Source organism: Pleurodeles waltl, chromosome 7 (assembly GCF_031143425.1).
Source record: "Pleurodeles waltl isolate 20211129_DDA chromosome 7, aPleWal1.hap1.20221129, whole genome shotgun sequence".
Lineage (NCBI taxonomy): Eukaryota > Metazoa > Chordata > Amphibia > Caudata > Salamandridae > Pleurodeles > Pleurodeles waltl.
In genome coordinates, this window is record NC_090446.1 from 909,000,932 (window position 1) to 909,016,742 (window position 15,811).

The window sequence follows — 15,811 nt, forward strand, 5'->3', positions numbered from 1 at the left end:
CTTCTTTTTTTTTTCATCAAAGAAAGGAACATTATTTTCTGCAAGGTTGTGATTCAGTGGCATTAGCACAGTGTGTTGCATGGTTCATTGCCAAGTTACCCCATTTTGCAGCATTGTTAATCTGATCCTTTTCTTTGACACTAGCTTGATATTTAAAAAAAAAAAATGATTTAATGACTTAATCCATTAAATGTACATGGAATATTAACATGCTTTTCTGTTCATGGTAATCTGTTCAGATAAAATATTATTTTTCCTCATTTGCCCTGCTGAATTGAGTATTGTTTTCTTTCGCTTAAGGCGAAATTTGATGCCAAACCTAAACCAGCAGGCAAGGTTGTTGCAGGCAACATCGTATCCAGCAGTGGAAAAGCATCTACTCCCTCTCATAAACCAGGTGTACCTACACCAGGGAAAGTTGTCACCCATGCAAAGGCTGCTGGGATTAAAAGAAAGCAAGAAGAAACCTCAGAGAGCAGTGAGACTTCAGACAGTGAGGATGAGAAAACTGCAGCACCGGTAGGTTTTTTAAATAAATTTAAATTTCTCCATGGTCCAGAAAGAAAGAGGAGCTGTGCCTGAGTACACTACATCCATTAAGCTGATTTGCTTCTTTTGATCTCAAAATCAGATTGCGTTAGCTCTTTTGAACAAAGACTGTGTGAGAAAAACCTTTTCTAGGATGCATTTTAATTTGCAAGTCCATCTATAATTTGTTCCAAGCCAGATATAGCGTGCTTTCCAAAGGTCCAGAACACCTCAACGAGGAGCTGTTAAAGGTTTCGCTACTTCATCCTGCAATAATCTGGTCAACATCTGCAGTTTTTCCAGGAAATAGCATTCTTTTCTGGAAGTTAACTCAGTGGCATTGGTATAGGACGTTGGATGGGTCTTCGTTAGGTTAACTTGTTTGGCAGTCACTTTCGTATCTGTTCTTGCAGGCTGATTCAAAACCGTTAACAATTGTTAATAAAGCATTAAAAGTGGATTTCAACCACGAAATATGCATCAAATATTATGCTGTTCTGTTACTTCAGATAACCTGTTCCCGAGCTGAATTCTGTATTGTATTATCTTTGGATTAAGGCAATCATTGCTGCCAAAACAAAACCAACAATCAAAGCTGCTTCTGGCAGCTTAACATCCAGCGGTGGGAAAACAGCTACACCTACTTCCAAACCAGCAGGAAAGGCTGTGACCCCTGCAAAGGCTTCTGGGATGACAAGAAAGCAGGAAGAAAGCTCAGAGAGCAGCGAGACTTCAGACAGTGATGAGGATGAGACACCCGCAGCACCGGTATGGCTCTGGAAGTTTAAATTTCTGCATGTTATAGAAAGGAAAGGCGAGCTGTGGGTGAGTACTCTCCACCCATCAAGCTGGTCCTTTGAACCCAAACACAAATAATAGTTCTCTTATTGGACCTGATGCAATGAGTGACATATTTTTGGGGGTTGTAGGGTTCTCAGTCACTCTATAATTTGTGCTGAGACCGAAATGGCAGCATAGAGTGTTTCCCAAATGTCCACAACACCGCAATAAGGAGCCATTATCTACTCTTTTTTCGAAAGTTAATGGCCTTTTAATTTACAGGAGGAAAGGATCACTCGCCCCTAATTTCCAAGCCATAACCTATTTCTTCAGTTTGTAATACAGGACTTATAGGAGGTTAAATCAGTAAACTGTAAAGCTCCCTCTCTAATTCTCCTTCAGTCTATTTCGAATTCTCAGTTTGTCCAAGAAGCAACATTATTTTCTGGAAGTTTTTAATGGTGTAGGATGTCAGATGGTTCTTTGTCAAGTAAATATTTGGCATTAGCTTTCTGTTATCCTCGTGCAGATCTGCTGCAAACATATCATAATTAAGAAAACTAGTTCCCATACATGAAATGTGCATGGAATATAATGCTAGTCTATTACTCCTAATTGCCTGTTCAAGGAAAATATGGTTTCATTTCGATCCCCTGCTGAATGCGGTGTTTTATTTTTCTCAATCAAGGCCACTCCAGGCAAACTGGTATCCAGCAGTGGGAAAGGATCTGCTCCCACTCCCAAGTCAGCAGTTACTACACCAGGAAAAGCTGTGACACCTGCAAAGGTTTCTGGGACAACAAGAAAACCGAAAGAGAGCTCAGAGAGCAGCGAGACTTCGGAGAGCGAGGACGAGGCACCGGTATGTATGTTTTCAATTTTGTTATTCACGTTATCTGTTAGAGACTTCTAATTGCAGATTCCTTACCTTAGAATTTCCCGAATGAGTCAGCCTGGATCTGGAGATTTTTCTCGAGCAGTGTGTCGTTATGTGGTGTTGGTTGGTTCCACGTCCGGTGTTGTGTGTGCCGGGTAGACATTGCAGGACCTATATAGGGGCCACCCTGGCGCTCTGACATAAGTTATTTTCTTTCTGCGCCAGCCTGCATGCAGATCCGAAGAAGAGCTTTAGGAAAGTGTCACTTTTTGGCATGGGTACCCCACCTTTTGCGTTTTTATTAGTGTATGTAGACTGTCTTCACTGGGATCCTGCTAACCAGGACCCCAGTGATAGTGCTCGCTCCTCTAAATTTGGTTGCTTTGGTACCCTTTACACCCCAACCATTGGCATACTGGTGTACCCCTGTAAGTCCCCCATGGACTGCAGCATGTATTATGCTATCAACGGGAGCCCATGCAAACTGTCTGCAGGCCTGCCATTGCAGCCTACGTGAAAAGGTGCATGCACCCTTTCACTGCTGATCACTGTAAGTCACCCCTGTGGTAGGCCCTCCTAGCCCAGAGGGTAGGGTGCAGGTGCCTGTGTGTGAGGGCACCTCTACATGAGCAGAGGTGTCCCAACGAACTCCAGTTCCAATTCCCAGACTCCATAAGAGTGGGGAAGCCATTTTACCCATGTACTGGCCACAGGTCACTCACTACCTGTAGTACAGCTACACAATGGTAATTCCAAACCTAGGCATGTTTGGTATCATGTCAGAATCATACCCCAATACTAATGCAAGTATTGGTGGCATGAATCATGCACTCAGGGGGCTCTTTAGAGGATTCCCCAGTATTGCTGCTTCCATAGTTTGCGGGCAGCCCCTCAGACATGCTTCTGCCCTCCTGGTGCTTGACCAGCTCAGGCAGGGGGAAGGCTGAACAAAGGATTTCCTGTGGAAGAGGGAGGTAGCACCCTCTCCCTTGGAAATAGGTGTTGCATGGCTGAGGAGAGGTAGCCTCCCCACACTACTGGCTTGCTTTGAAGGGCACATTTGCTAACCTCCTTGCATAATCTGGTTTGCACCAGTCCAGGGACCCCCGGTCCCTGATCTGGCACGAAAGCACACAAAGGAAAAGGGAGTGAACACTCACCTGTTTAACACCACCCCCGAAGTGGTGCCCAGTGTGCCTCCAGGTGGCCACTTGATCCTGCCATCTTGAAAACAAGATCTGGTTGGTCACGACAGGTAACTGACGTCTGTGAGTCCCTCTGAAAGGGTTGACCCTGCAGAGTGACCAAGCACCCTGTTAGGGCTTTTTCAGGACTCCCTTGTGGTTGGGGTCCCCAGATTCGGTCAAGACTCCACCAGGACTTCTCTGCAACGACCACCTCTGCTCCTGGCCAACAGAACTGCAACTGGACTCTTCAGGAACCAAACAAGCCTGCAACTTCTGAGATGACCTCGTCTTGCAACATTGTTTCGCCACCTCCTTCCAGCAGCTGAAACATTTCCATGCCTGTGCATCCTCTGGGGTTGGCAAGACTTGAGCTGCACCAAAGAAGCAAGAAGTAATCTCCCTTGGAGTGAAGGAGTCACTCCCCTGCATCCACAGGCGCCTAGGGCAACGACGACAGAATGCTTGGATCTTCTGCCATCCAGCTCCAGAAAGAATCTCCAACACAGGTGGTTTGTCTGAGTTGTCCCCTTGGTCCTTCAACACTGGACAGGAGGTAAGCAGTTTTAGAGACGGTGAGCCCTTGCCTCTCCTTGCAGGACAGTACCCCTGTGCACCGCGACTCTTGCAGCAACCAAGGCTTGTTGACTCTTATCCAAGGGATCTTCACACTCGAAGTAGTCCTGGACTCCAGCATTTCATCCTTGCAAGACAGTCTCCAGACTCCTCTACAGGTGTGTTGACTGGGCCTCACAACAACTATCTGTGCCTGCTGCCAGTGGGTTGCCTGTGAGGGCTGTGTCTGCTTCTGCTTGCTCTCCTGACTGCTCTGGGTCAGCCTGGACTCCCTTCCAAGGGTCGAGTGCCCTGGAGCTTGCTGGTCCTCTTCAGCTTGGCAACTCTTCTTTTGCTCCAACTTGCCAAGGCTTGTTGGTCGTCATCCTGACCAATGACCTACTGCGACCTGGTGACCAACATGGTACATCATCTGCATGCCTCCAAGGACTTCTCTGCAGTTCCTGGGCTCCACAGCTGATATTCATTTTCCCTCATCGGCCTGGTTCTTCATCCGTAGAAGGGTGGGTAGTGGCTCCTGCCCCCATCTGGACACTCCTGTGTGGACTGGACCCTGTCCCCTTTTTCAGGTCCTCTTCAGCAATCCACCATTTGGTTCTACCCGATTGGTCTTGCAACCTTCCTCCTTGTAAGTCCTCTCTTTAGTCCTTGGGAAGGCCAGGTACTTAGCTCTGCTATCCTGGTCGCTGGGGGTCATGTAGGTACTGACCTCTTGGTTTACCAAGTTCTCGCAGCTTCCCTCTAACCCATATCCTTGGGTGGGGGACTTCACTTTGCGTTCAACTATTTTAGTATATGGTTTGGCCTCCCTCTAGGACACTAACTATTTTTTCACTAACTTTGCCAATGCTTCTTGTTTCTAAGTGCTAATTCCTAATAATTACTGTACATAGATTTAGTGTGTACTAATCTCCAGTTGGGGGGACTGCTTACAAGTACTCTAGTTCAGAGTTACTACAATAAAGTAGCTCTGTTTTTGTAATACTATGTGGTTCCTTCCAGGTGATAAGTTGCTGTGTGACTTCTGTGGTATTGCAAGTGCACTTCACTCCTCCTAGATAGGTCTTGGCTGCTCACCACAGCTACCACTATAGAGCCCTGGCTTCCTAGACACCGTCGTCCTTCACTAATAGGGGTTGCCTGGACCTGGTACAAGGTGCAAACACCATAGGTGTCTGCCACACACCAGGCCAGCTTCTTAGAAGAGCTACATCTGCAGCATTTTTTGACTGGACTTTTCAACTTTGTCAAAGCCTTTTTTGACACTGGTGCATCGAGATGTTGTCACAGACGACCGGATTCAAGCCTTGAAACTCCTGTCACAAGGTTAATGTCTGTCACAAATCAGCACTTCATTTGTCTTTAGTGTTTGGAGCATGACCACGACTCACTCATGCTCAGAGTGCCGAGCCTTGAATCTGAAAGCTTTGAGGGAGCGGTCACTAAAGCTACTTGCGGCCTGGCGCTCAGCTCTGCGTCCCCCTCAGTCGAGAGGAATGTCCAGAGACCAGTCACGGAGCCCCCACTCTTCGCTGTCCCATTCAAAGTACTCAGGGCAGTCGGGTGAGCATAACAAGAAGTTGTCGAAGAAGAGTAAGTGTTCTTTGTCTTCGCCGATGCAATGCAGGAAAAGGAGTGTGTAGGAAGTTGGCTCTGTATGTGCTATTTCAAAGTAAGGAATAGCATGCACAGAGTCCAAGGGTTCCCCTTAGAGGTAAAATAGTGGTAAAAATAGATAATACTAATGCTCTATTTTGTGGTAGTGTGGTCGAGCAGTAGGCTTATCCAAGGAGTAGTGTTAAGCATTTGTTGTACATACACATAGACAATAAATGAGGTACACACACTCAGAGACAAATCCAGCCAATAGGTTTTTATATAGAAAAATATCTTTTCTTAGTTTATTTTAAGAACCACAGGTTCAAATTCTACATGTAATATCTCATTCGAAAGGTATTGCAGGTAAGTACTTTAGGAACTTCAAATCATCAAAATTGCATGTATACTTTTCAAGTTATTGACAAATAGCTGTTTTAAAAGTGGACACTTAGTGCAATTTTCACAGTTCCTAGGGGAGGTAAGTTTTGATTAGTTTTACCAGGTAAGTAAGACACTTACAGGGTTCAGTTCTTGGTCCAAGGTAGCCCACCGTTGGGGGTTCAGAGCAACCCCAAAGTCACCACACCAGCAGCTCAGGGCCGGTCAGGTGCAGAGTTCAAAGTGGTGCCCAAAACACATAGGCTAGAATGGAGAGAAGGGGGTGCCCCGGTTCCGGTCTGCTTGCAGGTAAGTACCCGCGTCTTCGGAGGGCAGACCAGGGGGGTTTTGTAGGGCACCGGGGGGGACACGAGTCCACACAGAAATTTCACCCTCAGCGGCGCGGGGGCGGCCGGGTGCAGTGTAGAAACAAGCGTCGGGTTCGCAGTGTTAGTCTATGAGAGATCTCGGGATCTCTTCAGCGCTGCAGGCAGGAAAGGGGGGGGTTCCTCGGGGAAACCTCCACTTGGGCAAGGGAGAGGGACTCCTGGGGGTCGCTTCTCCAGTGAAAGTCCGGTCCTTCAGGTCCTGGGGGCTGCGGGTGCAGGGTCTCTCCCAGGCGTCGGGACTTTAGATTCAAAGAGTCGCGGTCAGGGGAAGCCTCGGGATTCCCTCTGCAGGCGGCGCTGTGGGGGCTCAGGGGGGACAGGTTTTGGTACTCACAGTATCAGAGTAGTCCTGGGGTCCCTCCTGAGGTGTCGGGTCTCCACCAGCCGAGTCGGGGTCGCCGGGTGCAGTGTTGCAAGTCTCACGCTTCTTGCGGGGAGCTCGCAGGGTTCTTTAAAGCTGCTGGAAACAAAGTTGCAGCTTTTCTTGGAGCAGGTCCGCTGTCCTCGGGAGTTTCTTGTCTTTTCGAAGCAGGGGCAGTCCTCAGAGGATGTCGAGGTCGCTGGTCCCTTCGGAAGGCGTCGCTGGAGCAGGATCTTTGGAAGGCAGGAGACAGGCCGGTGAGTTTCTGGAGCCAAGGCAGTTGTCGTCTTCTGGTCTTCCGCTGCAGGGGTTTTCAGCTGGGCAGTCCTTCTTCTTGTAGTTGCAGGAATCTAATTTTCTAGGGTTCAGGGTAGCCCTTAAATACTAAATTTAAGGGCGTGTTTAGGTCTGGGGGGTTAGTAGCCAATGGCTACTAGCCCTGAGGGTGGGTACACCCTCTTTGTGCCTCCTCCCAAGGGGAGGGGGGTCACAATCCTAACCCTATTGGGGGAATCCTCCATCTGCAAGATGGAGGATTTCTAAAAGTTAGAGTCACCTCAGCTCAGGACACCTTAGGGGCTGTCCTGACTGGCCAGTGACTCCTCCTTGTTATTCTCATTATTTTCTCCGGCCTTGCCGCCAAAAGTGGGGCCTGGCCGGAGGGGGCGGGCAACTCCACTAGCTGGAGTGTCCTGCTGGGTTGGCACAAAGGAGGTGAGCCTTTGAGGCTCACCGCCAGGTGTGACAATTCCTGCCTGGGAGAGGTGTTAGCATCTCCACCCAGTGCAGGCTTTGTTACTGGCCTCAGAGTGACAAAGGCACTCTCCCCATGGGGCCAGCAACATGTCTCGGTTTGTGGCAGGCTGCTAAAACTAGTCAGCCTACACAGATAGTCGGTTAAGTTTCAGGGGGCACCTCTAAGGTGCCCTCTGTGGTGTATTTTACAATAAAATGTACACTGGCATCAGTGTGCATTTATTGTGCTGAGAAGTTTGATACCAAACTTCCCAGTTTTCAGTGTAGCCATTATGGTGCTGTGGAGTTCGTGTTTGACAGACTCCCAGACCATATACTCTTATGGCTACCCTGCACTTACAATGTCTAAGGTTCTGTTTAGACACTGTAGGGGTACCAGGCTCATGCACTGGTACCCTCACCTATGGTATAGTGCACCCTGCCTTAGGGCTGTAAGGCCTGCTAGAGGGGTGTCTTACCTATACTGCATAGGCAGTGAGAGGCTGGCATGGCACCCTGAGGGGAGTGCCATGTCGACTTACTCGTTTTGTCCTCACTAGCACACACAAGCTGGTAAGCAGTGTGTCTGTGCTGAGTGAGAGGTCTCCAGGGTGGCATAAGACATGCTGCAGCCCTTAGAGACCTTCCTTGGCATCAGGGCCCTTGGTACTAGAAGTACCAGTTACAAGGGACTTATCTGGATGCCAGGGTCTGCCAATTGTGGATACAAAAGTACAGGTTAGGGAAAGAACACTGGTGCTGGGGCCTGGTTAGCAGGCCTCAGCACACTTTCAATTGTAAACATAGCATCAGCAAAGGCAAAAAGTCAGGGGGCAACCATGCCAAGGAGGCATTTCCTTACAGAGTGTCATCGCTCTAGGCCTCTGTCCTGTGAGCCTACTTCTGGGTTGGCTGCTTCCCCATCTGAGTTTCTGGGAGCCGGAGCCACCCCTGCTCAACTGTTAGTTCTACGAGGCCATGCACCCCTCACCTTGGGCAGTCCGACCCCGCTGGGGTGCCCCACAGGATCAGCAGGGGACAGACTCCCAGACCATATACTCTTATAGCTACCCTGCACTTACAATGTCTAAGGTTTTGCTTAGACACTGTAGGGGCATAGTGCTCATGCACTTATGCCCTCACCTATGGTATAGTGCACCCTGCCTTAGGGCTGTAAGGCCTGCTAGAGGGGTGACTTACATATACTTCATAGCTAGTGTGAGGTTGGCATGGCACCCTCAGGGGAGTGCCATGTCGACTTTGTCGTTTTATCCCCACTAGCACACATAAGCTGGCAAGCAGTGTGTCTGTGCTGAGTGAGGGGTCCCCAGGGTGGCATAAGACATGCTGCAGCCCTTAGAGACCTTCTCTGGCATCAGGGCCCTTGGTACCAGGGGTACCAGTTACAAGGGACTTACCTGGATGCCAGGGTGTGCCAATTGTGAAAACATAAGTACAGGTTAGGGAAAGAACACTGGTGGTGGGGCCTCGTTAGCAGGCCTCAGCACACTTTCAAATCAAAACTTAGCATCAGCAAAGGCAAAAAGTCATGGCGGAACCATGCCAAAGAGGCATTTCCTTACACAACCCCCCCTCCCCCCATTGAAAGAGGATGAGACTAACCTTTCCCAAGAGAGTTTTCATTTTCTAAGTGGAAGAACCTGGAAAGGCCATTGGTATGAGCAGTCCCAGATCTGTGTTCCACTATAAAGTCCATTCCCTGTAGGGAGATGGACCACCTCAACAGTTTTGGATTTTCACCTTTCATTTGCATCAGCCATCTGAGAGGTCTGTGGTCAGTCTGAACTACAAAGTGAGTACCAAAGAGGTATGGTCTCAGCTTCTTCAGGGACCAAACCACAGCAAAGGCCTCCCTCTCAATGGCACTCCAATGCTGCTCCCTGGGGAGTAACCTCCTGCTAATGAAAGCAACAGGCTGGTCAAGGCCATCATCATTTGTTTGGGACAAAACTGCCCCTATCCCATGTTCAGAGGCATCAGTCTGCACAATGAACTGATTGGAATAATCTGGAGCCTTAAGAACTGGTGCTGTGCACATTGCTTGTTTCAGGGTGTCAAAGGCCTGTTGGCATTCTACAGTCCAGTTTACTTTCTTGGGCATTTTCTTGGAGGTACGCTCTGTGAGGGCTGTCACTATGGATCCATATCCCTTCACAAACCTCCTGTAATACCCAGTCAAGCCAAAGAATGCCCTGACTTGAGTCTGGGTTTTTGGAGCTGCCCAGTCCAGAATAGTCTGGATCTTAGGCTGGAGTGGCTGAACTTGGCCTCCACCTACAAGGTGACCCAAGTAAATCACAGTTCCCTGCCCTATCTGGCATTTGGATGCCTTGATAGAGAGGCCTGCTGATTGCAGAGCCTTCAAAACCTTCTTCAGGTGGACCAGGTGATCCTGCCAGTTGGAGCTAAAGACAGCAATATCGTCAAGATAAGCTGCACTAACGGACTCCAAGCCAGCAAGGACTTGATTCACCAACCTTTGGAAGGTGGCAGGGGCATTCTTTAAACCATAGGGCATAACAGTAAACTGATAATGCCCATCAGGTGTGGAGAATGCTGTCTTTTCTTTTGCTCCAGGTGCCATTTTGATTCGCCAGTATCCTGCTGTCAAGTCAAAGGTACTCAAGTATTTGGCAGCACCTAGTTTGTCTGAGCTCATCAGCCCTTGGAATGGGATGGGCATCTGTCTTGGTGACAGAATTAAGTCCTCTGTAGTCAACACAAAACCTCATCTCTCTCTTTCCATCTTTGGTGTGAGGTTTGGGGACTAAGACCACTGGGCTAGCCCAGGTGCTGTCAGAGTGCTCAATGACTCCCAATTCCAGCATCTTGTGGACTTCCACCTTGATGCTTTCCTTAACTTGGTCAGACTGTCTAAATAATTTGTTTTTGACAGGCATGCTGTCTCCTGTGTCCACATCATGGGTACACAGGTGTGTCTGACCAGGGTTTAGGGAAAAGAGCTCAGCAAACTGTTGTAGGACCTTCCTACAGTCAGATTGCTGTTGGCCAGAGAGGGTGTTTGAATAGATCACTCCATCAACTGAGCCATCTTTACGGTCTATGGAGAGGAGATCAGGGAGAGGTTCACTCTCAGCTTCCTGGTCCTCATCTGTTACCATCAACAGATTCACATCTGCCCTGTCATGGAAGAGCTTGAGGCGGTTCACATGGATCACCCTCTTGGGGGTCTTGCTAGTGCCTAGGTCCACCAGGTAGGTGACCTGACTCTTCTTTTCTAGCACTGGGTAAGGGCCACTCCATCTGTCTTGAAGTGCCTTGGGAGCCACAGGCTCCAAAATCCAGACTTTCTGCCCTGGCTGAAATTCAACCAGTGCAGCCTTTTGGTCATACCAAAACTTCTGTAACTGTTGGCTGGCCTCAAGGTTTTTGCTTGCCTTTTCCATATACTCTGCCATCCTTGAACGTACGCCTAGTACATAGTCCACTATATCTTGCTTAGGCTCATGAAGAGGTCTCTCCTAGCCTTCTTTCACAAGAGCTAGTGGTCCCCTTACAGGGTGGCCAAACAGAAGTTCAAAGGGGGAAAACCCTACTCACTTCTGAGGCACCTCTCTGTAAGCGAAAAGCAGACATGGACATCCCATCTCCTTTTGAGTTTTTCAGGGAGCCCCATGATCATGCCTTTCAATGTCTTGTTGAATCTCTCAACAAGGCCATTGGTTTGTGGATGGCTATTGTGTGGTGCATTTGTAAGTGTAGGAAGTTGGCTCTGTATGCACTATTTCAAAGTAAGGAATAGTATGCACAGAGTCCAAGGGTTCCCCTTAGAGGTAAGATAGTGGCAAAAAGAGATAATACTAATGCTCTATTTTGTGGTAGTGTGGTCGAGCAGTAGGCTTATCAAAGGAGTAGTGTTAAACATTTGTTGTACATACACACGGGCAATAAATGAGGAACACACACTCAGACAAATCCAGCCAATAGGTTTTGTTGTAGAAAAATATCTTTTCTTAGTTTATTTTAAGAACCACAGGTTCAAATTCTACATGTAATATCTCATTTGAAAGGTATTGCAGGTAAGTATTTTAGGAACTTTGAATAATTACAGTAGCATATATACTTTTCACATAAAACACAAATAGCTATTTTAAAAGTGGACACAGTGCAATTTTCACAGTTCCTGGGGGAGGTAAAGTATTGTTACTTTTAGCAGGTAAGTAAATCACTTACAGGTCTCAGTTTTTGGTCCAAGGTAGCCCACCGTTGGGGGTTCAGAGCAACCCCAAAGTTACCACACCAGCAGCTCAGGGCCGGTCAGGTGCAGAGGTCAAAGAGGTGTCCAAAACACATAGGCTTCAATGGAGAGAAGGGGGTGCCCCGGTTCCAGTCTGCCAGCAGGTAAGTACCCGCGTCTTCGGAGGGCAGACCAGGGGGGTTTTGTAGGGCACCGGGGGGGACACAAGCCCACACAGAAATTTCACCCTCAGCAGCGCGGGGGCGGCCGGGTGCAGTGTGCAAACAAGCGTCTGGTTCTCTGTAGGTTTCAATGGGAGACCAAGGGGTCTCTTCAGCGGTGCAGGCAAGGGGGGGGGGGGCCTCCTCGGGGTAGCCACCACCTGGGCAAGGGAGAGGGCCTCCTGGGGGTCACTCCTGCACAGAAGTTCCGTTCCTTCAGGTGCTGGGGGCTGCGGGTGCAGGGTCTTTTCCAGCTGTCGGGACTTTAGGTTCAGGCAGTCGCGGTCAGGGGGAGCCTCGGGATTCCCTTTGCAGGCGTCGCTGTGGGGGCTCAGGGGGGACAAGTTTGGTTACTCACCGTCTCGGAGTCGCCGGAGGGTCCTCCCTGAGGTGTTGGTTCTCCACCAGTCGAGTCGGGGTCGCCGGGTGCAGTGTTGCAAGTCTCATGCTTCTGGCGGGGATTGCAGGGGTCTTTAAAGCTGCTCCTCTGGATACAAAGTTGCAGTCTTTGTTGAACAGGGCCGCTGTTCTCAGGAGGTTCTTGGTCCCTTGGAAGCAGGGCAGTCCTCTGAGGATTCAGAGGTCGCTGGTCCCAGGGAAAGCATCGCTGGAGCAGTTTTCTTTGGAAGGCAGGAGACAGGCCGGTAGGACTGGGGCCAAAGCAGTTGGTGTCTTCTTTCTTCTTCTGCAGGGGTTTTCAGCTCAGCAGTCCTCTTCTTCGGTAAGTTGCAGGAATCTAAATTCTTAGGTTCAGGGGAGCCCTTAAATACTAAATTTAAGGGCGTGTTTAGGTCTGGGGGGTTAGTAGCCAATGGCTACTAGCCCTGAGGGTGGGTACACCCTCTTTGTGCCTCCTCCCAAGGGGAGGGGGTCACAATCCTATCCCTATTGGGGGAATCCTCCATCTGCAAAATGGAGGATTTCTAAAAGTTAGTCACTTCAGCTCAGGACACCTTAGGGGCTGTCCTGACTGGTCAGTGGTGACTCCTTGTTATTCTCATTATTTTCTCCGGCCTTTCCGCCAAAAGTGGGGGCCGTGGCCGGAGGGGGCGGGCAACTCCACTAGCTGGAGTGCCCTGCGGTGCTGGAACAAAGGGGTGAGCCTTTGAGTCTCACCACCAGGTGTTACAGCTCCTGCCTGGGGGAGGTGTTAGCATCTCCACCCAGTGCAGGCTTTGTTACTGGCCTCAGAGTGACAATGGCACTCTCCCCATGGGGCCAGCAACATGTCTCTAGTGTGGCAGGCTGCTGGAACCAGTCAGCCTACACAGATAGTTGGATACAGTTTCAGGGGGCACCTCTAAGGTGCCCTCTGGGGTGTGTTTCATAATAAAATGTACACTGGCATCAGTGTGCATTTATTGTGCTGAGAAGTTTGATACCAAACTTCCCAGTTTTCAGTGTAGCCATTATGGTGCTGTGGAGTTCGTGTTTGACAAACTCCCAGACCATATACTCTTATGGCTACCCTGCACTTACAATGTCTAAGGTTTGCCTTAGACACTGTAGGGGCACAGTGCTCATGCACTGGTGCCCTCACCTATGGTATAGTGCACCCTGCCTTAGGGCTGTAAGGCCTGCTAGAGGGGTGACTTATCTATACTTGCATAGGCAGTGAGAGGCTGGCATGGCACCCTGAGGGGAGAGTCATGTCGACTTACTCATTTTGTTCTCACCAGCACACACAAGCTGGCAAGCAGTGTGTCTGTGCTGAGTGAGAGGTCTCCAGGGTGGCATAAGACATGCTGCAGCCCTTAGAGACCTTCCCTAGCATCAGGGCCCTTGGTACCAGAGGTACCAGTTACAAGGGACTTATCTGGATGCCAGGGTGTGCCAATTGGGGATACAAAAGTACAGGTTAGGGAAAGAACACTGGTGCTGGGGCCTGGTTAGCAGGCCTCAGCACACTTTCAATTCAAAACATAGCATCAGCAAAGGCAAACAGTCATGGGGTAACCATGCTAAGGAGGCATTTCCTTACAGTAAGTCACCCCACACTCATTCCACATGTGTTTCAGGTATGCTGACATGAAGTTGGTACCTCTGTCAGACACCACCTCCTTAGGAAAAACCACTCTGGTAAAAATACCAATGAGTGCTTTGGCTACTGCAGGGGCAGTAGTCGACCTAAGGGGAATTGCTTCAGGGTATCTAGTAGCATGATCCACTACTACTAGTATGTATAGGTTCCCTGAGGCTGTGGGAGGTTCAAGTTGACCCACTATGTCCACACCCACTCTTTCAAAGGGGACCCCCACCACTTGAAGTGGAATGAGGGGGGCCTTTGGGTGTCCACCTGTCTTACCACTGGCTTGACAGGTGTGTAGGAAGTTGGCTCTGTATGCACTATTTCAAAGTAAGGAATACTATTCACAGAGTCCAAGGGTTCCCCTTAGAGGTAAGATAGTGGCAAAAAGAGATAATACTAATGCTCTATTTTGTGGTAATGTGGTCGAGCAGTAGGCTTGTCAAAGGAGTAGTTTTAAGCATTTATTGTACATACACAAGCAATAAATGAGTGTAAGGAAATGCCTCCTTGGCATGGTTGCCCCCTGACTTTTTGCCTTTGCTGATGCTATGTTTACAATTGAAAGTGTGCTGAGGCCTGCTAACCAGGCCCCAGCACCAGTGTTCTTTCCCTAACCTGTACTTTTGTATCCACAATTGGCAGACCCTGGCATCCAGATAAGTCCCTTGTAACTGGTACTTCTAGTACCAAGGGCCCTGATGCCAAGGAAGGTCTCTAAGGGATGCAGCATGTCTTATGCCACCCTGGAGACCTCTCACTCAGCACAGACACACTGCTTGCCAGCTTGTGTGTGCTAGTGAGGACCAAACGAGTAAGTCGACATGGCACTCCCCTCAGGGTGCCATGCCAGCCTCTCACTGCCTATGCAGTATAGGTAAGACACCCCTCTAGCAGGCCTTACAGCCCTAAGGCAGGGTGCACTATACCATAGGTGAGGGTACCAGTGCATGAGCATGGTACCCCTACAGTGTCTAAACAAAACCTTAGACATTGTAAGTGCAGGGTAGCCATAAGAGTATATGGTCTGGGAGTCTGTCAAACACGAACTCCACAGCACCATAATGGCTACACTGAAAACTGGGAAGTTTGGTATCAAACTTCTCAGAACAATAAATGCACACTGATGCCAGTGTACATTTTATTGTAAAATACACCACAGAGGGCACCTTAGAGGTGCCCCCTGAAACTTAACCGACTGTCTGTGTAGGCTGACTAGTTCCAGCAGCCTGCCACACCAGAGACATGTTGCTGGCCCCATGGGGAGAGTGCCTTTGTCACTCTGAGGCCAGTAACAAAGCCTGCACTGGGTGGAGATGCTAACACCTCCCCCAGGCAGGAGCTGTGACACCTGGCGGTGAGCCTCAAAGGCTCACCCCTTTGTCACAGCCCAGCAGGGCACTCCAGCTTAGTGGAGTTGCCCGCCCCCTCCGGCCACGGCCCCCACTTTTGGCGGCAAGGCTGGAGGGAACAAAGAAAGCAACAAGGAGGAGTCACTGGCCAGTCAGGACAGCCCCTAAGGTGTCCTGAGCTGAGGTGACTCTGACTTTTAGAAATCCTCCATCTTGCAGATGGAGGATTCCCCCAATAGGGTTAGGATTGTGACCCCCTCCCCTTGGGAGGAGGCACAAAGAGGGTGTACCCACCCTCAGGGCTAGTAGCCATTGGCTACTAACCCCCCAGACCTAAACACACCCTTAAATTTAGTATTTAAGGGCTACCCTGAACCCTAGAAAATTAGATTCCTGCAACTACAAGAAGAAGGACTGCCTAGCTGAAAAACCCCTGCAGAGGAAGACCAGAAGACGACAACTGCCTTGGCTCCAGAAACTCACCGGCCTGTCTCCTGCCTTCCAAAGATCCTGCTCCAGCGACGCCTTCCAAAGGGACCAGCGACCTCGACATCCTCTGAGGACTGCCCCTGCTTCGAAAAGACAA

General features: G+C 49.4%; 1 protein-coding gene across 9 annotated transcripts in view; it reads left to right on the forward strand.

Annotated features, from left to right (window-relative positions):
- The window catches only part of TCOF1 (treacle ribosome biogenesis factor 1), a 437,876-nt gene that overhangs the window by 178,719 nt on the left and 243,346 nt on the right, over positions 1-15,811 (forward strand). For 7 of the 9 annotated variants that reach the window (XM_069199543.1, XM_069199548.1, XM_069199544.1 and 4 more), the window contains 3 exons: positions 301-519; positions 1,087-1,296; positions 1,997-2,170. In XM_069199543.1, the coding sequence (XP_069055644.1) occupies positions 301-519; positions 1,087-1,296; positions 1,997-2,170 (603 nt within the window). The remainder of the gene's footprint in view (positions 1-300; positions 520-1,086; positions 1,297-1,996; positions 2,171-15,811) is intronic. The other 2 variants (XM_069199545.1, XM_069199549.1) reach the window with 1 other exon arrangement.